Source organism: Mobula birostris, chromosome 25 (assembly GCF_030028105.1).
Source record: "Mobula birostris isolate sMobBir1 chromosome 25, sMobBir1.hap1, whole genome shotgun sequence".
In the NCBI taxonomy this organism is placed as follows: Eukaryota; Metazoa; Chordata; class Chondrichthyes; order Myliobatiformes; family Myliobatidae; genus Mobula; species Mobula birostris.
Window position 1 is genome coordinate 8,150,861 of NC_092394.1, and position 26,397 is coordinate 8,177,257.

Below are 26,397 nucleotides of genomic sequence, written 5' to 3' on the forward strand. Positions count from 1 at the left end.
GGCAGGAGGTACAGGAGCCTCAGGTCCAGCACCACCAGGTTCAGGAACGGTTATTACCCAACAACCATCAGTGTGGATAACTTCACTCAACTCTTCACTGATTCCATAACCAGTAGAATTATTTTTAAGGACCTTACAATCCATGTTCTCAGCATTATTTTTTTATTAGCACAATTAGCTTCCTTTTACATGTTATTTGTCAGCCTTTATTAGTGTATAGATTTTCATAAATTCCATTGTACATCTTTCCTGCAAATGAACATGGAACCTCACAGCACAGGCCCTTTGGTCCACAATATGTTGATCTTTTAACCTATTCTAGGATCAATCTAACCCTTTGTTCCTAGAAATCCTCCATTTTTCTATCATCCATGTGCCTATCTTAGAGTTTAAGTGTGTTGGTCAAGTGTGGGACTTTCTAAAAAAACTGAGTTCTTTCAGGTTTCTTGATTTGTGACTACCTGTAAGCAAGCAAATCTCATGGCTGTATAATTTATACATTTTTGATAATAAACGAATCTTCCATCACCTCTAATGTACCTGCCTCCCAAGAAATGAACCTCAAGGGAGTACACGGTAACATATACATACTCTGATAATAAGTTTTACTTTGACAATATACAAGTGCTCCAACACCACAATGGCTCATGCAGAAGCGGCACTGAGTGTGGGCCAGTGTCACAGTACTAAGCCAGATGAGCAACAAGAACACATCATCCTCCCAGGTGCTTCAACTCTGCCAGAACCCAGATCACAGGCTCTAAATAAAGATGGAACACAAACAGAAAACAACTGCCTCGTGCTGTCCTGTTTGTGACAGGCCACGTCACATCACAGCAGCGCCGACCCAGAGGTAACAGTGGGACAACACACGGGCAGGGCTGAGCGTTGCTGGGGACTGACGGATAAAAGGGCACATTCCCATCATCGCTCCTACTATTTCCTCACAATGAAGAGCTCAAACATTTCACATCCGATGACATACACTCGGTGCAGTACCTGGTGAAATGCGCTGAAGCTCACTAGCAGAGGAAAATTCCCACAGATTGCAATGAAATGTCAACCTGAGAGATTAAATGAGATAGGATGGGTATGGGCCAGGAAGTCAAGTGGTGGGGAGAGGGTGGGAGGCAGTGGGAAGCCTGCTCTGACCCCATAATTAGGGATCCCAGCTTCAAGCCACTGGGCCGACAGTGCTTTTACATCCAGAGGCTCAGGAACAACCCAAGGGACAGTGGAAATCAGTTTTCCGATTCTCACAGAATTTCCCAGCAAGGAGATTCTGGAAGAGAGATGTTTTATTCAGAGCAACACACCCCCACCACATCAGTCCACCCCATGCATCTTGCACCCAACGTCTACACCGTCCAACCCCCAGTGCATTGCAGTGGGCTGCTGTCTGTCACCTGCCTTGCAGGGGTCCCCAGAGCAGGCCTGTGCTCTGGGATGGTGGTATGATGCCAGCTCACCGAGATGGTTCTCTTCTGGTATGTCCCTGTGACTTCACAGTTGCAATAAAATCACTCAGAACTTCGAATAAAACAAGGGAATGTGTGGATGCTGGAAATCCAGAGCAATACACATTCAAAGTGCTGGAGGAACTCAGCAGGTCGGGCAGCATCTACAGAAATGAATAAACTGTCAACGTTTCAGCCAGAAACCCTTCATCACGGCTGAAAAAGGGGTAGATGCCAAAGTTTCTTACTTCTTCCTCCTTGCCCCACTCACCTACCTTCCCCCTCAGCTGGTGTGACTTATCACCTGCCAGCTTGTACTCCTTCCCCTCTTCTCACCTTGGGTGCAACGTGCACAGGATGAACAGGTGGGGGTGAAGACAAGAATACTGTTCAGGAACTGAAGAGCAACTTGCTAAACCTCTGCCCTTCCCCTGCCTAAGTGATTTTTAAAATTACATTTTTATACTAGAGATAGACCACAGTAATAAATAGGCCCTTCTGGTCCGGTCTAACGGACCTGCACCACTCAGTTACACCCATGTGACTAACTAACTTACTAATCCATACTTCTTTGGGACATGGGAGGAAACTGGAGCACCCAAAGGAATCCCACCCAGTCATGGAAAGAATGTACAAACTCCTTACAGAGAGCAATGGAATTGAACCCTGATCACTGATTCTGTAGAGCATTATGCTAACCACTACTCTAACATGCTGCCTCAGGAACCTGTCAGTTGCTGACTCTTACCCTGTCTGAATGAGCAGGAGTCATCTGTGTTCATAACACTGCAGTGAGTCAATAAAGAGATCCACTGTAAACACCCACCCCCCCCAGTACAAATCGTCCAATACTCAAATGAATGCCATTGAGCTCAGTTCTCCAAAATAAAACTTGAGGATTCTTCAAATGTATAGTCATAAAGCATTACAGTTCAAAGAGGCCCATCGGCCTATCTCCTCTGTGCCTAGTCCCATCGGACCATAGCCCTCCAATCCATGTACTTATCGGAACTTCTTTGATATTGCAAATGAACCCACATCCACCACTTCCATTGGCAGTGTGTTCCTTACTTGCATCACCCTATGAGTGAAGAAGTTCCCCTTAAATATTTCACCTTAACCTATGACCTTTAGTTTCACCTAACCTCAATGGAAAAATCCTGCTTGCATTTGCCCTCAATTCTGTAGTGTGAGAGTTGCTACTGAATGCGCATCTGAGCAGCACATTCCAGCTATAACACCATCGTGTCAGAATCACCTCCTTCCTGTCATCATGTGGTTAAGTCATTGTTGGTGTGGTGTCAGCAGGCTTGCTTTGTCAATCCCTCTCCATCAGTGGTGGCCACCCTTTCAGCTACCAAGTCCCCATCCCCTGGAACCTGCTTCTTAACCCACTTCCTTTAAGCCACTATCATCTCTGATCACACATGCTCAGAAATGCTACCTGGATTAGGCAGCATGTCTTCTGCCGAAAGGTTGAACGAGCTAGAGCTTTTCTTTGGAGATGAGGGCGACTTGCTAGAGGTGTACCGAATGACAAGAGGCAGTGTTAAAGGGGACATTCAATGCCTTTTTTCCCCTAAGGCAGAAATGATTAACACAAAGGGGCATAGCTTTAAGGTGCTTGAAGAGAAGTACAGGCAACATGTCAGAAGTAGCTTTTTAAAAGAAAAGTCATGGAATGAATGCAATGAGTGGTGGCAGAAACATATCAGGGACATTTAAGGGACCTTTAAATAGGCACATGAATGATAGAAAAATGAGAGCTATGCAGGAGGGAAGGGTTAGATTGATCTTGGAATGGTTGGCACATCATCATGAGTCATAGGCCTGGACTGTGTTGTAGTGTTTTATGTTTGAGCTTCGATCCTCTCATGTGGTTCAGGATCAAATTGGATGCTTCTGCATGTTGCCTCATGTCCTTACACAGCACACAAACACACGATGTTGATGTTATTGCAAAGTCAGCTTGTTTATAAAAAAGTACTCAACAGATGGAACGAAGGTGTGCTTGTCAATATGCTGAAGTACAAACAGAAACTGTTGGAAATTCTCAGTAGGTCAGGTAGCAGCTGTGAAGAGAGAAACAGGGTTTACAGTCTTGTGTCAGTACGGTTCAAATACGAGCTGACAGATTTCGCGCAGCTTGTTTGCATTGCAGATTTCCAGATTCTGCAGTATTTTCACTTTGGATATCCTGGATCAGAGTCAAATCACTGAGCCAAAGACTGTCAAACTGAAGCAGGAATTTTTCTTTCAAAATGCTGTGTGAGCTTCCGGAAGAAAATGTAAAAAGGCCCTGCTGATGGTATATCACTAGGAGGTAGAAATGAAGATCTTGCCTTTTTAGATGAACATCAAGTACTGAAACTGAATCTTGGAGTAAAGACCACCATATTCTTGCGTCCACCTACTGGGAGAGACCAGCTTCACAGGAAGAGCATATACTAAACCAACACTAACATCTCAACTGACTAATCCATTACAGCCAAGCATTTACCACTTACCTGCTCGATGGGTCACTACCAGGAGAGCCACGGTCAGTCGTCACACCTTGGTGGTATGTAGTACATCCTCACTACAACAAGCTCAGCACCATTAGGCCAGGGGCATCAGAGGAAGGGCAACACTTCAGGAGGGACCACTGGTCTCACCCAGTCATATTCTTTAATCAGAGTAGTGGGGACAAAACAGCAGCATAGCAGTTAGCATTAACACTTTACAGTGTCACTGATCAAAAGATCAGGGTTACTAATTTGTGAGCATACTATGTTGGTGCCAGAAACATGGCGACATTTGCAGGCTTCTCAGCACAGCGTCAGGTTGTGCTGCTCACTGACACATTTCACTGCATGTTTCGATGTACAAGTGACAAATAAAGCTAATCTCACTTCTTAAACACTAGAGATTTGATAGATGCTGGAAATCTACAGAACATGCTGGCTTCACCTCTCACCTGCCAGCTTGTGCTCTTTCCTCTCCCCCGACATTATTGGGACTTCTTCCCCATTCCTTTCTAGTCCTGATTAAGGCTCTCAGCCTGAAACATTGAGTTTATTCCCCTCCATAGATGCTACCTGACTTGCTGAGTTCCTCCAGCATTGTATGTATCAATTTCTCTTCCTCACTGACTTTAGAAGTGGGCTAGTGAGTCACCAAGCTGTGAAAACATTAATTCAAACAGGAAGCAGCAACTTCTCAGAGCACCCAAGCCAATTACAAGACTATAATCTCACTTTAAGCATCCAATGAACTGCAAACAATGATTTTATAAAGGGGCTTAAAGTCACTTAAATATCAACTGTGTAAGTAGCTATTCTGGTACTGGATGCAGGGATAAACTCAATCAGCGAAAGCAATCAGAGCTCAATTTGCACTGCTGCCTGCAAGGAGTTTGTACACTGTCCCCATGACTGCCTGGGTTTCTTCCAGGTGCTCCAGTTTCCCTCCGCATTCCAAAGGCATACAGGTTAGGGGTAGTAAGTTGTGGACAGACTATGTTGGCACCAGAAGCACGATGACGTGTATGGGCTGCCCGAGCAGATCCATGGACTGTGCTGGTCACAAGCACAAACAATACATTTCACTGTGCTTCGATGTACATGTGACGAACAAAGCTCATTGTTAAATTTTTAACTTGACTGATGTTCACTAGGAGTTTGAGGAGATTTAGCAAGTCACCAAAGACAGCCACAAATTTCTACAGAAATTTGTGCAGAGCATTCTAACTGGCTGCATCACTGTCTGGTATGGGTGGGGGGGGGAGAAAGAGGGGGAACTGCACAGGATCAAAATAAGCTACAGAGTTGTGAACTCAGTCAGCTCCATCACAAGCACTAGCCTCCGTAGTATCCAGGACATCTTCAAGGAGCGATGCCTCAGAAAAAAGGCTGCATCCATCATCAAGGACCCCCATCGCCCAGGACACCTCATTGCTACCATCAAGGAGGAGGTACAGAAACCTGAGGGCTCGCTCAACAATTCAGGAACAGCTCCTTCCCCAATGCCATCCAATTTCAGAATGGCCACTGAACCCATGACCATACTTTTAAAAAAAATTTTTGTACTACTTATTTAATATACATTTGTAAGAATTTCAGGGTGTGTATTGTATACATTTTCTGATATTAAATGGAATTATTGAACATGGTTATTTTTTCCCTCTATTGTACATGTGGCATTGTACACAACATATGCTGGTGATGTTAAACCCGATTTGGATTCTGGTTAGGCAACAAGCATCTGTCCACTGATAAACAGCCTCAGGACCTTTGCAACAGAATTGGTGCTATGTAAACACAAGATGTACATGTCTACATTTAGCTTGGCATTCTGGGCCTTGTTTATTATAAGGCTTAGTACAAGATAGGGCAGCATTTTTATCAGCTGAATCACAATCAATAACTCGACACAAATCTAGTGCTTTAATCATTAAATATTCACATGCATGACTGAATATGATCACCTGCCTTTTGACTATTTAGCCTCCTCAGAACACAAAAGCTCATCACATTAGGAGATCTGAAAACAATTGCAACATACCTACTGGTTAAGGTGACTTCATATATTTGGGAAAAAAACAATTCAAGGTTTCATCAGCTAGAGAGGCAAAGATTACAGCTTGCAATCAGTTCAGCACAAAGGCCTTGATGAGAAAACCTGGCACCAATACAGGGATGGTGGCGGCATGGAGTTACATCTCTACCAAAGGAGGTGGAAGGCACTCCTTCCCTCTGCTAGCTTGCAGGTCACCCTTGGGCAAGGTGTAGTACTTGCTTAGCCACCTCGCCCCTGGATGAGAGTCACGTGAAGCTGTGGTGCAGATGGTGCAGATCACAAGTCCTGGTTATGCAACCACTGATATCAGCCAGTCTCTGATAATGGCTGGGGTCATCCGCCTTGTAAAGACACTGTCCAGAAGGAGGCAGTGGTAAGCCACCTTCTGCAGAAAAAAATTGCCATGAACAAGCTTGGCCATAGGATCATGACTGCCCACATCATAATGACACAGCACATAATGACAATTGGGTAGAGCCAGAGTACCCCACTCTCATTTCTGAGAGAGGATTTACCCCCCCACCCCCAGGATAAAAATCTTACCTTTATTTCTCCAAGATAGAGCCCTTTGCCTCACCATCTACACCAACCTTTACCTGCTTTTGGACTGTTTCCTGCTATGTTCTGCTTACTTAACTGCCTGCCTAAATACTTCTCAAATGTACTGATCATATCTGACTTCCTCCACCTCAGAGATTTTAAAGATTAACTTTATTTGTCACACGTTTGCATCGTTTGCCTCAATGACCAAAACAGTCTGAAGATGTGCTGGGGAGGCCTACAAGTGTCACCATGCTTCCAGCAGCAACACAGCATGCCCACAACTTACTAACCCGAACATCTGAGGAACATGGGAGGAAACTGGAGCACCCGGAGGAAATCCAAGTGGTCATGGGGAGAACTCCTTTCTAAAAGGACAGCAGTAGGAATAGAATCCCAATTGCTCACCTGTAGCAATGTAAAATGCTATGCTAACTGCTATGCTCGATCATGGCACCTCCTTCCTGCATGTCCAAGATATCAACAAATCTGGGTTTAAAAGATTTCTCAGGTCCTCAAGCACATAATTATACCCCCTCTTCCAATAAGAGTGTTTCCCATCTATGCTTGACAGTATTGGACAAATAGTGATACACACACAAACACACACACACAGGGACACAGTGAGTGTCATCCTCAGCTGTACTCGAGTTCAAGCATGAGCAGTATCGGGTTAACACCAGGTGCTCTGCTGTGAGAGGAGGACAGACTGCAGCTATCACAATCAAAGACACTGCACTCTGTATTAGCAACCATATCACTTTCAGATGTTCCAAAGTAACCCACTGCCATTGCAATAATTCTGAAGTGTGGTCACTGTTGTAAGTTTAAAAAATAGCTGCTTTTTGCTTATTTGGCCAATGCACTAAAGAACTGGACGGCACAACTCCAAAGGAGGTGCAAGGTGCTCCTTCCCTCCACAAGCCAGATCACCCTTGGGCAAGGTGTAGCACCTGTTTAGCCTCCCGCCCCCCAGTCAGAGTCACGTGAAGCCATGGGAGCAGGTGGCGGATGGGTGTATGAGCAACCGGTGCATATCACAAGTCCTGGTTATGCAACCACTGACACCAGGCAGATGCTCTCTGAAGAGTATTGATAATGGCTAGGGTCACCTGCCTTGTAAAGACACTGCCCAGAAAGTGACAATGGCAAACCACTTGCATAGAAAAATTAGCCATGAACAAGCATGGTCATGGAAAGACTATGATGACCCATATCATATGACACTGCTCAAAACGAATGAACAAACTAAGGGACAAGCAGCATCATCGCAAAGAGGCTAGCATAATGCTATTACAATGATACCTCCTCTTATTTACCCCTCGATCGTGACCCCACTAAGGAGCACCAGGCCATTGTCTCCCACACCATCACCGACTTTATCCGCTCAGGGGATCTCCCTGCCTGTCCTGGCCGACCTATTGTCTCAGCTTGCTCCTGCCCCACCGAACTCATCTCTGCATACCTCGACACTGTTTTATCACCCCTTGTTCAATCCCTTCCGACCTATGTTCGTGACACTTCTCACGCTCTTAAACTTTACGATGATTTTAAGTTCCCTGGCCTCCACCGCTTTATTTTCACCATGGATGTCCAGTCCTTATATACTTCCATCCCCCATCAGGAAGGTCTTAAAGCTCTACGCTTCTTTTTGGATTCCAGACCTAATCAGTTCCCCTCTACCACCACTCTGCTCCGTCTAGCAGAATTAGTCCTTACTCTTAATAATTTCTCCTTTGGCTCCTCCCACTTCCTCCAAACTAAAGGTGTAGCTATGGGCACCCGTATGGGTCCTAGCTATGCCTGCCTTTTTGTTGGGTTTGTGGAACAATCTATGTTCCATGCCTATTCTGGTATCTGTCCCCCACTTTTCCTTCGCTACATCGATGACTGCATTGGTGCTGCCTCCTGCACGCATGCAGAACTCGTTGACTTTATTAACTTTGCCTCCAACTTTCACCCTGCCCTCAAGTTTACCTGGTCCATTTCCGACACCTCCCTCCCCTTTCTAGATCTTTCTGAAACTGTCTCTGGAGACAGCTTATCACTGATGTCTACTATAAGCCTACTGACTCTCACAGCTATCTGGACTATTCCTCTTCTCACCCTGTCTCTTGCAAAAACGCCATCCCCTTCTCGCAATTCCTCTGTCTCCGCCGCATCTGCTCTCAGGATGAGGCTTTTCATTCTAGGACGAGGGAGATGTCTTCCTTTTTTAAAGAAAGGGGCTTCCCTTCCTCCACTATCAACTCTGCTCTTAAACGCATCTCCCCCATTTCACGTACATCTGCTCTCACTCCATCCTCTCGCCACCCCACTAGGAATAGGGTTCCCCTGGTCCTCATCTACCACCCCACCAGCCTCCGGGTCCAACATATTATTCTCTGTAACTTCTGCCACCTCCAACGGGATTCCACCACTAAGCACATCTTTCCCTCCCCCCCTCTCTCTGCATTCCACAGGGATCGCTCCCTACACAACTCCCTTGTCCATTCATCCCCCCCATCCCTCCCCACTGATCTCCCTCCTGGCACTTATCCGTGTAAGCGGAACAAGTGCTACACATGCCCTTACACTTCCTCCCTTACCCACCATTCAGGGCCCCAAACAGTCCTTCCAGGTGAGGCAACACTTCACCTGTGAGTCGACTGGGGTGATATACTGCGGCCGGTGCTCCCGATGTGGCCTTTTATATATTGGCGAGACCCGACGCAGACTGGGAGACCGCTTTGCTGAACATCTATGCTCTGTCCGCCAGAGAAAGCAGGATCTCCCAGTGGCCACACATTTTAATTCCACATCCCATTCCCATTCTGACATGTCCATCCAAGGCCTCCTCTAATGTAAAGATGAAGCCACACTCAGGTTGGAGGAACAACACCTTATATTCCGTCTGGGTAGCCTCCAACCTGATGGCATGAACATCGACTTCTCTAACTTCCGCTAAGGCCCCACCTCCCCATCGTACCCTATCTGTTACTCATTTTTATGCACACATTCTTTCTCTCACTCTCCTTTTTCTCCCTCTGTCCCTCTGAATATACCTCTTGCCCATCCTCTGGGTTCCCCCCCCCCCCTTGTCTTTCTTCCCGGACCTCCTGTCCCATGATCCTCTCGTATCCCCTTTTGCCAATCACCTGTCCAGCTCTTGGCTCCATCCCTCCCCCTCCTGTCTTCTCCTATCATTTTGGATCTCCCCCTCCCCCTTTCAAATCCCTTACTCACTCTTCCTTCAGTTAGTCCTGACGAAGGGTCTCGGCCTGAAACGTCGACTGCACCTCTTCCTACAGATGCTGCCTGGCCTGCTGCGTTCACCAGCAACTTTGATGTGTGTTACAATGCCAGCAACCTCAGTTTAGTTCCACTACTATCTGCAACGAGCTTGTACGTTCTCCCCATGACCGTGTGGGTGTCCTCCAGGTGCTCTGGTTTCCTGCTATATTCCAAAGATGTACGGGTTAAGGTTACTGAGTTGTAGGCATGCCATATCGGCACAGGAAACATGGCGACACTTGTGGGCTGCACCCAGCACATCCTCAGGCTATGCTGATGTACATGTAACAAATAAAGCTAATTTAATTTAAAATAGGAAAGGTGGCAAGCAGTGTCTACATAGCAAGTTCCCCACACACAGCAAAGAGATAATGAGAATGAAAGCCTTGTGTGGAGAAGGAATAACTGTTAGCCAGGGATGTCAAGATTGTCCCATTTCAGCTTTGGGTTATGGGGTATACTTGTCGTCTTTATCAGCCTGGAGGTTTGAGGTCATACTTGACTCACTTGTGTATAGCCCAGGCTGATAAGTCATTGAGGGACCTCTGTCCTATCAGAGGTGCTGCCTCAACCCCCTCACCACGTTCAAATTGTTAATAGAAAGCAGCATCGGTCCCACACTGAGCCTCACTCTGGACCCAATGAGCAGCGGCTGTGATCGGTAATCAGACTCGTGGCTCGCTGAGACCGACCAGGAATACGGTCGTGCTGACACTTTCACGATAGCTACCACACTAAAGATTTGCATACAGCTGCAAAAGCAAGTCTGTTCCCTTCACTGCCAACTGAATGAGATTTACATAGAACTGACTATCAGCCCATAAAACATCGTGTGGGTATAATAGTCTTCAGGAAAAGTCTAGCAACAGTCAAAAAAAAAAAAATAGAATCTGGCAGTGCTGGAAAACCAGAATGACGGACAAAATGCTGGAGGAATTCAGTAGACCACATGAAGAGGAAGTGGGCTGTTTATTCTCGGGCTGTGACCCTTCACCAAGACGAGAATGAAAGGGCTTACCCAGAAACATTGATGGTTTATTCCCCTACATGGGCACTGCTTGGCCTACTGAGTTCCTTCAGCATTTTGTGATGATCTAGCAACAGTCATGCCTCCCTCATCATATCTGTGGACCTGACCGGGAAATATTAATCAATCTTCATGGTCCCATTCTGATAACATAGGGACTCACATCTATGTCCGGCTGAACGAAGTCAACAAAGAGTAACTGACTACAAGAAAATAAACAGGTTGGTTTTTCAAAACACCTTATTCGCTGGGGCCCACTGCAGACACTGAGCAAGTCTCAAGTACCTAACCTTCTGCCAGACAGTGCCAGAAGTCTCAATCACCACCCACAGCCAACTAAACAAGGAATGAGAAAACAGTAGGTTGCAGTGATGGAGTGAGAAGGGAAAGGGAGGAGGGAGGAGGGAGGAGGCTGCAGGCTTGGTGATACAGAAATACTGAGTATTGAGAAGAGGCGCAAGAAGTGTGTGACAGGAATATCAGAAGCTTCAAAGGAAGAATCCTAGAAAACATTAGCTTTTTCTGTTATTCCCTGAAGGAAATGCTCCTTTCTCTAGGAGGAAGGAAAATGTACAAGACAGCAGCACAGTAGCATAGTGTTTACCTCAACCCGATTACAACCCCAATGACCCAGGTTCAATGTCCACTGCTGTCTGGAAGGAGTTGGTACATTCCCCCTGTGACTCTGTGGGTTTCCCCCACATAAAGATGCCTGGGTTAGGAGGTTAATAGGTGCAATTGGGCAATTTGGGCTCCTTGGGCCAGAAGGGACTGTTTGCATGTTGTATCTGAAAATAAACGTGAGCAGCTGCAATTAAGGAACTAAACTGTTGGTCTCCTGGGGACCTGAAATTCAGCAAAGGGAACCATTTGACAACCTTGCTTCCCCCACCCCTTCACTCTTCGGTTCTCATACCACCCATTTTGGGTCACTGACCCAATTTGCCCACTCAACGAGAAAACACAGCGAGCTGAAGGGTCAGGGTTCAAGCCCCAACAACAGTGACATCAACAACTTTGACTTCAAACAAGTTCACCATGCAGTGGTCAGCACAGAACATCCTACATGCCCTGCAGGAGAAGGATACGACAGCTCCTATGGGATGGTACCTCAAGTTCATTTCAAAACCATTCAGCAGACTGCCTTAACACTGCGACTCACCAACAAGATAGTGACCTCACTAGGCAGGTAACGGTAGGGAGGGCTAACATCCTGGGACAGCTGTAATGGACTGCATTTGTAAAGATGGGTCTGCAGAAGGAGGCTTAATTCAATCTGTGGCACAAGAGAACCCTCTGATGTACAGGCTGTTCCCAGGGACACACACCCAAGGCAAACATTCAGTACTGCAATAGGATCATTAACTCAGCAAAGATGCACTGCTCGAAGTGTGTGGGTCTGCCACTACAATGAGATGTCCAAAAATGAATGCTGCTGTCTGGCACATTCCAGACTGCAGGAATACATGCCAAGGAATGTATTGAAGCTTGGTGTAGCCAACACAGAGGCTTTGTGGAGGACTGGGGGTGGGGAAGAGGGGGAAAAAGGACAGCAATCCAAGATCCTGTTACCATTGAATCGGACCTTGTGAAAGAGCCCCTCAAACACTTGAAGGGTGTTTTGTTCAAAGAAGCCACCTGTGGCTTTGGTGCTTTGTACACACAATGTATTACAGGTGTCCCCCACTTTACGCCACTTCGCTTTTACGAGAGAGCTACATTAGTACCTGTTTTAACTAACCAAAAGAGGATTTTCGCTTTTACGAAAAAAGATGCCCGCTTTAAACTTGTGTTTACTCTGAGAAAGACTACCATGACCATGAAGCCTTGTGCGGGCAGGTGTGTGCGCGTGCGTGTATGTGCCGATTTTTTTCTACAAATCGGTTTTGGCTGCATCTTCCCCATTCTAGTAAGTGAAACTACACTGTACATACATTACTTCTACTTTATATAGGCTGTATTTATCATATCATTCCTGCTTTTACTATATGTTAGTGCTATTTTAGGTTTTGTGCGCTATTTACTATGATTTGGTGGGTTATTTTATGCGTCTGAAAACGTTCAAAAAATTTTCCCAAATAAATTAATGGCAATTCCTTCTTCGCTTTACGCCATTTTGGCTTACGAACGGTTTCATAGGAAAGCTCTACCTTCAGTTAGCGGGGGAAACCTGTATATTTATTTAGAGACCCCGCACAGTAACAGGTCCTTCGAGCACGAGTCCACGCCAGTCAATTACACCCACGTGACCGATTAAACTACTAACCTGTAGGTCTCTGGAGCATGGGAGGAAACCAGAGCAGCCAGAGGAAACCCATGTGGTCACAGGGGGGAAAACGCACAAACACCTTACAAATGGCAGCAGGAATTGAAACTGGGATGCTGGCGATGTAACAGCATAATACTAATACGCTAATGTGCCACCATACATCTTAATGACAAATGTATAGACTGGACAACACTAGAAATGTGAAGAAAGCCATGTATTGTTTTACTTTTATTATAAATAAAATCGTAACACAGAGTGCTGCAATGGCAGAAGCTTCAGGAAAATGTTAAGCTGAGGATCCAGCCGCCCCACGTAGTGACCCCATGATAGCATGAAAACCAACATGGGCAACAAGGTCAACATAACACTATGACAGGGTCAGCCACTCGAGTTTAATTCCATGCTGTCTATAAGGAGTTTGCCCATGCTCCGTGACAATGTGGGTTTCCATTGGGTGCTCCAGGTTTCTCCCACAGTCCAAAGACGTACGAGCTAGGAGGCTCATTGGTCACGAGTGTAACTGGGTGGCATAGGAACACTGGGCTGGAAGGGCCCGTTAGCACCTGTTAGCGTGCTGTATCTCCAAATTAAAGAAAAGAACACCATTCCGGTTAAGCAGCCCACATTAAACACTCCCTCCACTGGCAGGTACAATACTTACTACCAGGCTACCAGAGTTGCACCTCCTACATCTGGTAACCCCTATCAAAGGGGACAAGGGCAGCAGGCACATGGGAACCTCACCCTGCTCGCATTCCCCTTCATGATGCATCAAAGCCTTAGCCTCACAACTAAGGGCAGGGCAGTCTGGTAGCTGTTTGCGCATCGCTTTACAGCGCAGGCCGGTGACCAATAATCAGGATTCAATTCCTCCTGCTGTATGTACATCCTCCCTGTGACGATGTGGGTGTCCTTCGCATTCCTCCCACATTCTGAAGGCGTACGGTTAAGGTTACTGAGTTGTGGTCATGCTAAGTGGTAGCACTTGTGGGCTACTTAGCACAATCATCGATGATTGAATTCGACGCCAGCAACACATTTCACTCAATGTTTTGACATACGTTTGACAAAAGACTAACCGCCTTCTTCCTCCTCAGCTGCAGTGTAGACTGTGAGAAGCAATTCCGCACACACCCTCACAAGGGCAGGTATGGAGAGGCTGTAAATGCTGGCCGTGCCATCAACACACACACCTCGCTTAAGTGAATACAAACATATTTCAAAGAGAAGGCAGGGGAGTTCTTCCTGGTGTCTGGGCCAATGTTTGCTCTTCAATCAACTTTTGTACAGAGTCATCGTCATGCCGCTCTTTTCTGTGTACTAACTGGCAGCTGTGTTTCCCACACTAACTGCACTCTCAAAGTACCTGCACAGTTCTGTTTGGCTCTGAAGGAGCATTAAAAAAAAGCACCTGAAAGACTTGTAAACTTTTTACTACACTATTTCTGTAAAGTTTTTTTGGCACAGAGAGAAATCCATTTCTTCCCTGGCAAGTTGCTTTTAAAAATCCAGTTTCAATTCTAGAACTTACCACTCAGGGTCCCTGACCGCTGGTTGACTGAGGTCAGTGCTTAAACCACAATATGCAAGGAACTGACTTTACTCAGACTCCAGCCAGGAGAGCAAAGAGCTAGTTGCTGGCAGACAACAGATTAGAGAAATGAGAGTGGACAGAGGCTTCTAAATTATTTTTATGAGAGAAAAATGTATCACTTTGAGAGAGTGTTTAGCACACCCTTTTCTCTTTTTTTTTGGTACAAAAAGCACAAGCCAACATTCAGAAAGTCAGTCCACTGCAATCACCAAGTTATTAATAGGACAGAGATCAGGAGTCAAAAGCATCAGTGTACTGGGTAGCCGGGTACGTTTATTTTCTTTCAGAAGCTGGGCACATTAAGCTCGCAAAATCCTCTCAACCACGGCAGCAGGCGCAGAACTCGACAGGAACAACAGTTTTATTGTGAGCCCTGTATTCTGGGTCAGAGAGATTGTTTGCTGCAGTGGCTGCGAATAGAGTTTTTGTTGTCACACTGAATGTTAAGGCTGACAAGAGTATATTTAGCAAGGCTTGCCAAACACACAGCTCAGCGGGTAGCACATGTCAGGAGGTCGCAGATCCAAGTTCGGAGACTGCAGCCTGGCCAATACTCCTAGCACTTTACTGGGGTGGGGATCCGGCTGCTCTTACTGGGAACACTAAAGAACACACAAAACTATAATGTAAAGAAATGACCAAGTCCTGCCCAATCTTTAAAGATCACTCAATCACCAATCAAAACATACCTGGTCACTTGACTGACCTTTTTTTTTTTTAAAAAGTGGGAGCATTTTGTGTACAAAATGGCTGTTTTCATGCAAACAAACTATCCTGAAGGACTTCATTGACTATGCCACCTGGAGAGAAACTATATTATAAATACGACTCAACTTCCTTAAAGCAAACTAATGCAAACATTACAAAATAAAAGCAGCTGACTGCAGGAAGTGAAAGCCAAGCTTCACAAGAGCATAACAACCAGCGGTGGTGTGGTAATGTAGCGGTTAGCACAACACTGCGATAGAGTCAGCAACCCCGGCTTGTACCTTCTCCCTGTGACTGCATGGCTTCCTGAGTGCTCTGGTTTCCCCTCGTATTCAAAAGGCATACAGGTTAGTAGGTTAATTGGTCAAATGGGTATAATTGGGCACAGTGGGCTGAAAGGGCTCGTTACTGTGCTGCATCTCTAGATAAAAGTAAATAGAATCAACCATCACCAGGGTTCAGATGAGGCACAACCAAAAGTATTGGGAAGAGGCTCTTCATCACTTAAGTGTCATCTGAACATTGTACAGCTGCATCTTCCATGTTCTTATCCTATAAAATTCGATTGCTTTCAGTTCTTTGACTCTTGGAGCATTTTGGGGAGCGACCTCCAGATTTCCAGGACTTGGTTAAAATGGTCTTACTGAATGATAGGAAGACTGAAAGCCCCCTCAACTTCTGTTCTCATTTCTCATGCCTGGGAAGTTCATCCTGATCAACCTGACAGTGCAGGACGGACCAGGTCCTTCAGCTCATGTGCTGTGCTGAACTAACTAACAAATCTTCCTTGCACATTGACAGTGTCCTTCACTTCTCTGTATTTTCATCTGCCTATCCAAGAGTCTCTGAAATACGTCTATGCTGTCTTGCCTCTATCACCGTCTCTGGCAGCACATGCCAGACCACTCTTATAAAAATTTGCCATGCATAGTTCCTTTGTCTTTCCCCCCTCCCCACCCAAAATACATTCCCTCCGGTTGTAAACTTTTCAATCCTGAGAAAAAGATAGTAGTCATCAATTCTACTATACCTCACAGTTTTACAAACTTCATTCAAACCTCCCCTTTGGGAGAAAACAGACTCAGCTCGTCTAACCATTCATCAGAGCACGTCCTCCAAAGCAGGTAGCATCCCTGTGAACTTCTACTGTACCTTCTCCAAAGCCATCAAATCCTTTCTATGAGGCGACCAGAAATAAACACAAGTGGCCTAACCACAGCCTTATACAGCGGCAACAAAACTTTCCAGCTCCTGAGCTCAGTGCCTCGACTAATAAAACAGTGCTGTGCCAGAACACAATGATGGTGCAAAACACAGAGCCAAATTAAGTGAAATTCCCTCTGCCAGCACAGAGTCCACATCCATCCATTATTTTTATTTAGAGATACAGCACAGTAACAGGCCCTTCAGGCACAGTGAGCCCACAGCACCAGAATATGGAACGGTTATCACCCCTTAACCATCAGGCTGTTAAACCAAAGGGGTTAACTTCACTCACCCTCACTTGCCCCATCATTGAAATGTTCCCACAGCCCATGGGCTCACTTTGAAGGATTTTTCATCTCATGTTCTCATTATTTATTTATTAATTTGTATTTGCAGAGTTTGTCGTTTTTTTGAACACTGGTTGTTGTTTGCCCTCCTGGTGTGGTTAGTGGATTTATTGAGTGTACCTGCAAGAACATGAATCTCAGGGTTGTACATAATGACATACATGTACTTCGATAATAAATTTACTTCGATGCTCTAAAACACTAGGCTAACCACCAAGTGACCGAACTGCCCGATTCTGAATAATATCATAAACCCATGTCAGGTTACTCACAACCTACGCTGCTCCACAGAAACAACCCTAGTTTGTTGAGCCTCTCCTTATCAAACATACCCTGTAATTCATGTAGGCAAGCATGCCATACACCTTCGTTACTACCCCCATCATCTGTGCAACCACTTTCAGAAGGCCACGTCGGTGGATCCCGAGGTCCCTTTATTCCCTCCTTGCCCTGGCAGCAGGTACCTTGGAGATGAGCTCGTCGTGGTTGGCGAGGTGCGCCCGGCAGTGGATGCAGCTGTACGTCCTGTGGCAGGTGGGGAGGTAGGCCTGGAAGGTCTTGGATCTTGTCATCTTCACCATGGGGACCACCGGACGCAGCGCAAACTCTGGGCTGCTCCACGAGGCGCCGAGGCAGGCGGGCTCGCACGGGAAACACTGGAACACGCAGGTGAAGGCCGTGGTGTGCGGGCAAGCGGTGTGGCAGGTCTCCACACGCTGTTGCGGCACCGGGGCAGGGAAGGAGGGAGGGGGTAGCACCAGCCTCACAACGAGGGAGCGACAGCCCGGGACACCGACGTCTTAACCCACCAACCTGGCACAGAGAAAAACCATTTGTTAGTGGAGAGACTAAAAGACTTTAGCACCGAAGACTGTTAAGAATACAGAAACAAGCTGTGCAATTCTCTGTTCTGCTTGACCATTCAAATGCCCAAACACAGACAACTGTCAGCAAAGCAACAACTCCACTCCTTGATCGCAAAGCTCCTCACAAGAAAAATCCAACACCCTCTGCCTGGAGCTTCCCTGAAAGGTCAAGAGAGAGTAGATGTGGAAAGGATGTTTCCAATAGTGGGGGAGTCTGGGACCAGAGGGCACAGCCTCAGAATACGAGGATACCTGGTGAATCCGTGGAATTCACTGCCACAGTGAGCAATGATCTGGGAATACAGATCCATAATTCCTTAGAGTGGCATCACAGGTAGATAGGTTCATGGATACTTTGGCACATTGGCTGTCACAAGTCAAACTACTGAGTACTGGAGTTGGGATGTTATGTTGAAGGTGTAAGACACTAGTGAGGCTACTTTGAAGTTGTCTAGTTACATTCACCTACTTACAGAAAAGATATCAGGACCAGAGTCATAGGGGAAAGCTTGAATAGGTGAGGAACTTATTCCCTGTGCTCAGGGACGACCATGGATGTGGTGTCCTAGCTGTCTTGATACACAAGCCAGGGCAGTACAATATGCAGAGCAAGTTTCCCCCTCTTCACTCATCCGATGAACCCAAAATAACAGCAGAAACAGACTGCTTGGCACCAGCAGCATCGCAGGAGTTGCCAGTCAGCGCTGAACTCAGAGGTATAGATACAGTAAATACAACTGAGGTCTTTCCACTGAGGTCAATTGAGGCTAGAACTTGAGTTCATAGGTTAAGGGTGAAAGGTGAAATATTTAAGGGGAACTTGAGTGGGAACTTTTTCACTCAGAGTGGTGAAAATGTAAAACAAGCTGCAAGCAGAAGTAGTGGATGTGGGTTTGATTTCAACATTTAAAGGAAATTTGAATTGGCATTTGTAAGGGCTATGGTCCACATGCCAGTCGATGGCACTAGGCAGAATAACAATCTGGCACGGACTAGATGGGCCAAAGGGCCTGTTTCTGTTACTAAAAGAGTCTGTTCAAACCCTCAAGTTGATTCTGCTATCTGATTACATAAGAACTAACTTGCATCTCAATTCTCACCTGCCATGATGTAATGCCTAATAACTAAAGTGTAGGAATTTTCTTAAGCAAACCTGCTTTGCAACATTGGATTTCTGAAAATTAAAACATAATCACGCACAGACTGTGCTAGTCAGACAGCAATTACAGAGACACAAACACAGTGAACATTTCAGGTTAATCATTCATCCAACCTTTAAACTCAGTTTTGAAATTTCCCTCCCCCCAATTATTTCGGAGAGGCTTCTCCGACAGAACCTGGATCTAATCTTTATCATTTCATTCCTGCACTCCGCCCCCCCCCCAAACTGGGAGCTCCTTCCAAAACCGAAACCAACTTCTCTTGAAAATCACTCATTCTCACTATGTGTAATGCAAGGGAATTGCACCATTTGTGCTAACCAACACAATGAGGAAGTACAGTGAAGATTCAGACTGGTTGTGTCAAGGCCTCCAATGTGCAGATTTGGAAAATGGCTTCAGAGGGACATGGATTCAGCCAGCTCTGCCCCGGCCAAAACCCTCCCCACCGTTGTGGGCACCCTCACCACCCAGACATGGCCTCTTCTCAATGCTACCATCGGGGCGGGGGTACAGGAGCCCGAAGACACACACTCAACGATTTAACAGCCCTCTGCCATCAGATTTCGGAATGGTCCATGAATATAACCTCTTTTTTGGCAACTTATAGTAATTTTGACGCCCAGACACCGCGCTGCTGCACGAAAACAACAAATTTCACGGTAGGCACCAGTGATAATAAACCCGATTTGGACAATCAGGGCAACTACATTATATATTCCAACACAATGAACCCACACGGCCGGCCGGACGGCCAAACCCTGCAACGCGAAGGCCTAACCTTGGCTTCCCGGAGGACTGACCGAGTGACGGGTTCAAGCGGCCTTCGCCATCGCCGGCCATCAGGCGCCGGTTGCCAACGGCACCGAGGGGGCGGGGCCTCGCCCGGTGACGGACAGCTCGCCAGCCCCGCCCCCGCACTGTTGGTAAACAAACGCAGCACGTGACCTGCCCCCCCGGCGTCACTTCCGCAGACAAACATCTCTATACAAGCTAAAACCACCCCCCCCCCCATAGGTTCCCAAGAGCAACGGGAGGACCGGGCCGTTACCGCGCAACGGGACCGCGGCGTCGCCAGGCAACCGGATCGGGCGTTCCATCCGTGCAGGGAGGAGATGGAACCGGGGGTGGGGGGGGGGGTCTCGGGAGCAGAGATGGCGGGAAGATCCCTCATCATAAACACGGGGGTGGGGGGAATGATCAGGGACCAGCGGGGGTAGGAAGCGGGACAGACCGGAGCCGGGACAGGGGGTGGTCGGATGAAATACACCCCTGGGCACATGTCACATGTCGACCTGGGACCACGAAGTCGATGGATACGAGGCAGAACAAAAGAAATGGGAGGCAGACCGTGCAACTGAAAGATCACATCACTCCTTTACCCCGAGAGGAGGCTTGGGACAACAGGGAACCCCGGAAAATGAACGAGGGTGGGTGGGGGGTGATGAGGACTAATCCTGGGCACGATCGAGGGAGAGAGACCTGTACAGACCCGGTGCAACACTAACAATTCAATATCCAACTTCCAACTCCATCAATGCAACCGTAAATACGACACTCCAACCCAAAAAAAAGCCATTAAGTTATATTGTTTGTATTTCCCCAAAATATATTTCAAAATGCTATGACGTCTGCATAAATAAATGTGAAGATCCCCACGATTAGCCTACCTCAAAGATCCGATTAACTTTTTCCTCAACCCATTCGCCGAAGGCAAGGAAGGTAGGAATTACTTTTTTTTTCCAAAATAAATAAAAGTGTATTAAAAGTTCAACCGTAGTCAGGGAGCCCCTTCCAAGTCTTTGTTCTGATCTTCGAAGCGTTTCGTGTGCTTTTTTTAAACTGTTGCATCTGGCGAGAGCACGGGACAGGAACAAAAGAGCACGGCGGTGGTGAGAAAACGGGCTAAATCTTAACGACTACCTCGTACAAACACACTTTGAGATCATCAACTGGAACAAATATATTTTAATTTTCTTGAAACAAAATACTGCTTTAGAGGCTAAAGCATCATTACAGCTCCCAACTTTTTTTTAAAATCTGATCATAATTAACATTAAAATTGGGTTTTCCTGGCAAGTTGTATTTAATTTTAACCTCTCTAAGCATTCGCGGAGCTTGGAGATTAAAAATTGCTGAGCCTCTCGCCGGCCTAAACCACAGATTTCCGACTGCATCACATCAGCTCCAAGCAAAACAAACCCAAATACCCACTGCAGCAGCATCTCCCTAGCCTTAACAACGCCGCAGAACTGTGACACATGGCAGTTTCTGCAAAATTCCAATCATGCAGTCTCAGATTCCTTTGCATTAATAAAGATAAAGCGCAAACATTCTGTAAAAAATATAATCTGGAAACGCGGAAACGCACAATAGGAAAATGTAGCATTTGAAACCAAATGTAAGCCTATTTGCAAACCCTTACCTTAAGATAAGAAATTATAACTCCTCTACTATTTGTTTGTATTATTTTTCTCTAACCAAACGACTGTTTGCCTATTTTTCTTTACAATTTACATCACAATTCGGGCAAGACTGAAGAACTGCAACAGCTGCAGCCCCAGGAGCTGCAGCCACCGCACTTTATACCGAGCGCATCCTAGCTTGCTCGCCAAGAAATTGACAGTTTCGTCCAGCAATCCAGCGCAGGAGGGGTCCTAGCAACACCACTGCCATTGGTCAAGATCCGTCGCCCCGCCGCGGAGTTCCCACCAATCGCGTCTCACAGGAGGGGCGGGGCGACGGTGGGGATATTCAAGGTAGGTTGAGTCGCGGCAGACGTCACCTGGGCGCCCGGAGGACCAATCAGCGAGCGGCTCATGAAAAAAGTTGAGCAAAGCGCGGACTTGGATTGTAACCAAGCACCAGAAATAATTGCAGGAAATTCCACCAAAAAAGCAAATGCAGACTTGCCCTTCCAGCTTCTAGTCCCTAAGCACACATGCCGTAGCAGATTGTGGCGATGCACCTAGTTTTGTAAAATAATAATTCAAAAATCGTTTCAGTAAAACTTGGATTTATAGAGCACCTTTAACTCACCACGTCAGGCAGCATCTATGGAGAAAAGTTAGAAGTCGACGTTTCAGACTGAGACCCTTCATCGGGATTGGAAAGGAAATGGATTTGTATTTTTGAATATCTTTATTCATATAACATTGGGCAAGAGTAAATTCCAGCAAGAAAATGAATCTCAGAGTAGTGCAATAGTGACATATAGAAGACATAGGAGAGAATTGGACTATTTGGTATATCGAGTCTTCTCTGCCATTCATCATGGCTGAATGTATGTATACCTTGTACTTTATATAAGAATAATATATGTACTTTGATAATTTTTTACTTTGAACTTTGAACAAGACAACAACAGCGAAACTGGCCCTCTGCCCACCCCTCTCTCACACACAGACCCTCGGACAGGCCACCTCTGGGCCTCCAGCCGTTGGCCCTGGTCTCTCAGATTTACAGACATTGGGGCCTCCAACCTCCAGTCCCTGGCCTGGGCTCGCAGGCTCACGGACATCGAGCTTCTGACCTCTGGACAAGCCAGACTAAGGTCTTTGAGTCCAGGGCTTCCAGCAAAAGTTAGTTTCTGTTACCGTCAGAGCTTCTAGCTCTGGACTTGCTGAACTTTGGACTTCAGCCTTTGCCTTTGTCCTGCAGACTTAGTCAATCGACCTCAGGACTTGCCTGTCGCAGGTTTGACTTTTGGATCGCAATTTTCAGACCTATACAGACCTCCGACCTGGGACTGGCCAACAAGGGTCTCTGTCACCCTTCACCCAATGTAGCCTCTCTGCGTCTGATCTCCTGCATTGTTCCAACGAAAACCCAGTGTAAAGTCAAGAAACAAAAATTCATTTTGCCATAAGGTACATTGCACCTGGGCACTCAACAACGAATTCGCCAACCGTCCTTCCTGTTACGGTCAGAACTGGCTGGCTCTAACATAAAGTTACCAAACTGTAAGATTAACTCTGTCCTTCTCTCCCCAGCAGAAGTTTTGAAATCATTTCATACTTTTATTAAGAGTGCACATTTCTTTTGCACAATTTTGAAGAATTTGTATTTTGTGCCTTTATAAGGTATTACCATCAGACTATAAAATATAGAAGGCCCTTCGGCCCATCAGGTCTTCTCCGCCATTCTATCAAGGCTGTTTTATTATCCTTTTCTTCCGCCTTCTCCCCACAGTCTTCGACACCTATATTAATTACGAACCTATCAACCTCCGCTTTAAATATACCCAATGACCTGGCCTCCGCGGTCATTTGTGGCAATGAATTCCACAGATTCACCACCTTTTGCCTAAATAAATTCCTCCTCATCTGTTTTCTAAAGAGATGGCCTTTTATTCTGATGCTGTGCCCTCTGGTCCTAGACTCCCCCACTATAGGGAACATCCTGTCCACATCCACTCTATCCAGACCTTTCAATATTCAATAGATTTCAATGCAATCCCCCCCTCGTTCTTCCCAACACCAGTGAGTACAGGCCCAGAGCCGTCAAAGACTCCTCATATAGTAACCCTTTCTTCCCCAAGATCATTCTGGTCAACCTCCTCTGGGTGCTCCAGAAAGCCAGCACAACCTTTCTCAGATACGAGGCCCTAAACTGCTTACAATATCCAACAGCGGTCTGGTCAATGCCTTATAAAAGCACACTTACACTTTTAAGAAGAACTTTTAAACTTAGAAATACAATTTTACAAGTATGTATTGAAATAGCACAATTAACAAAAGCTTGCTTTCATATTGCGCCATGAACAAGAGTTTCCCTTCATGTAAGCCCTTTAAAAAAGTCTGCATGTATTTATAAACGTAGTTTACATCTTTAACAAGATTTTGGATTTAAATAGCTTCCTTAACAAGATCTCCCATTTATGTATCCAATGTTAGCAGGACACCACAGGAACATAAACTTTGTGCGAGAGCTTGTATTTACTCACCAGTTTTAACAAACACTTGTGTTTATTTTGCAAGTTTAACAAGCTTGCCTTAATATGGTGGCCTGAACATTTGATGTATTTATTTTGAACAATTACCAATGCCGTACATTTTTGTGTCAGGTTTAACAAAACCTTGCTTTCATTTTGTGTAGAGACTCTGTATTTATGTTCGCCTTCTAAAGGTTTTGCACTCTATAATACAGTTCTAACAAAATCTTGCATGCACTTTGCAGATCTAATATTAAAGTTGATTTGCATATTTGACAAGATTCCATTAATACAGCATCTTTAATTACACATTTATCACCAATTTATAAAGAGCTCGCATTAGTCTACCATTTGTAGTAAGAGTGTAAGTACCCTACTTTACCCAAAATTACATCATATTTCACAAAAACTCACATCAATACGACATCTTCATAGTTTTTTTAAAATATTACTTTAAAAGAATTTAGAATTGAGTTTAGTCAAATGAAAGGGTGGAAGCTCATTGAAACCTATTGTGCATTGAAAGGCCTGGATAGAGTGGATATGAAGAGGATGGGAGAGTCTGGGACCAGAGGACACAGTCTCGGAATAGAGGGTCATTTACTCTGAACGGAGTCGAGGAGGAATTTCTTTAGCCAGAGGCTGGTGAATCTGTGGAGACCAAGCCAATGGGTATATTTAAAGTGGAGGTTGATATGCTCTTGATTAGTAAGGGTGTCAATAGTTACAGGGAGAGGACAGGAGAATGGGGATGAGAGGGACACCAAATCAGCCTTGATGGAATGGTGGAACAGACTTGATGGGCTGAATGGCCTGATTTTGCTCCTATATCCTATGGTCTTAAGTAATATGTAGATGAAAAGGTACAGTATAAATAAGTGCTTGTATTGATGCCGTATACGATCATTATAGTTTTTATATACCGTGAACCTGGCTCATTGGGACCAGTACATTTTGGCCCAATTAGCCAAAGTTTCACAGAAATAGTTAGAAACATATGAAAGAGACAATCTATGGTTTAACTGAGTAACAAATTATGTATTTAAATGAAATACAGAATAAATGTGAACACCATGATTGTCCATTGTATCTAATGATGACAGGAAACCTGTGCTGGCAAGTTTTTAAAGTGGAATAGTCTTTGGACTGGGGCAGTTCCACTCTCTTAACCTTGGAGGGCCGAGTCGAGTGGGACAAGTAGACATTACAACTGGGGTCTTCCCTGGCTGCAGTTAATAACCACAATTTCTTCTGTGCTTCGTCGTGCCTTTCAATCTCCACGTAGCGTTGTAGAACCAGCCTCCCAGCCATTGAATCTCACTGTAGGTCTCATCCACTCAGTCTGTCCGACCTGACATTACATGCTGGGACAGTCATGCCCCTATTTCACTGGGGTACGAGACCCGCAAGCTACACTCACCCTGTTTAGCCCGTCTGTGGAAGTGGTGTACCGGGGTTTGACTGCTGTCACACGCCAGCTGCTACTTGGAGCCGCAGGTGAGAGCTGAGTGTCTGCTGGGACCAAAGTTAACATTCAAGGTGATTATCAATACGTTCAAATTCTTCATAGTTCCTAACTTGTTGAAGTAGTGAAATTGTTTCATTTTCACTCCCAGACATCCCTAGCATCTCCAAGTCTGAATGCTCGAAACTGTGGCGAGCAAAGCAGTCGCTGCTTATTTCTTGCCAACTATCAGTGACAAAAAACACTGCTTTTTGAACACAAACACACACCATTTAAAAACCGTTGGTCCTAAGCGTGGTGTAGCGTCTAATGGCCCCACGAGTGCACGCCATGAACGCTAGTTAGAAAATGTTCCGTGGCAGTCTCCTGCCCCAATTAAGCAGCATAGTGTCCCAGACATATGAAGGAAATCCTATTTTCTCCATTAGTTTTTGCTCTTTAAAAGTTGTCCCAAGTAAGTGGCTGCCCTGATTAAACGATGTCCCAGTTAACCAGGATCGACTGTACATATTCCTTTTGAGAAGAGTTACGCTTGTGTAGGCCCTTTAGAAGGAGTTATAGAGAAGAGCATTGAGACAGGTCTTTCTGCTCACCTTGTCCATTCAACTCATCTGATTGCTTTTGAGTTGCTCCAGATCTTAAAGATTGAGATTATTTGTCACATGTACATCGAAACACACAGGGGAAAGCGTTATTCCCGTCTACAACCAACACAATCCGAGACTGTACTGGGGACAGCCTGCAAGTGTCACTTTGCTTCTGGCACCAATATAACATGCCCACGGTTTACTAACCCAAACCGGTACGTCCTTTGGGACGTTAGAAAATGGAACGCATGGAGGAAACGTACGCAGTATGGACAGTGGTGAGAATTGAACCCCTGTCGCTGATCATTGGTGCAGTAATAGTGTTACGTCACTGTGCCACTTGAAGCAACCTTACTGACTGCCCGTCACTCCACTGGCATTTAGAGTGGCGATGAAGATCCTCCATCG

At 45.7% G+C, this 26,397-nt stretch overlaps 1 protein-coding gene across 3 annotated transcripts in view; it reads right to left on the minus strand.

The window, feature by feature from the left end:
- Positions 1 to 17,643, minus strand: part of ypel2a (yippee-like 2a) — a 35,411-nt gene extending 17,768 nt beyond the window's left edge. For 2 of the 3 annotated variants that reach the window (XM_072243761.1, XM_072243760.1), the window contains exon 1: positions 17,443 to 17,643. In XM_072243761.1, coding sequence (XP_072099862.1) covers positions 17,443 to 17,559 — 117 coding nt within the window. In that variant the 5' untranslated portion in view covers positions 17,560 to 17,643. The other variant, XM_072243762.1, reaches the window with a different exon arrangement.
- Positions 17,644 to 26,397: the final 8,754 nt, after the last annotated feature.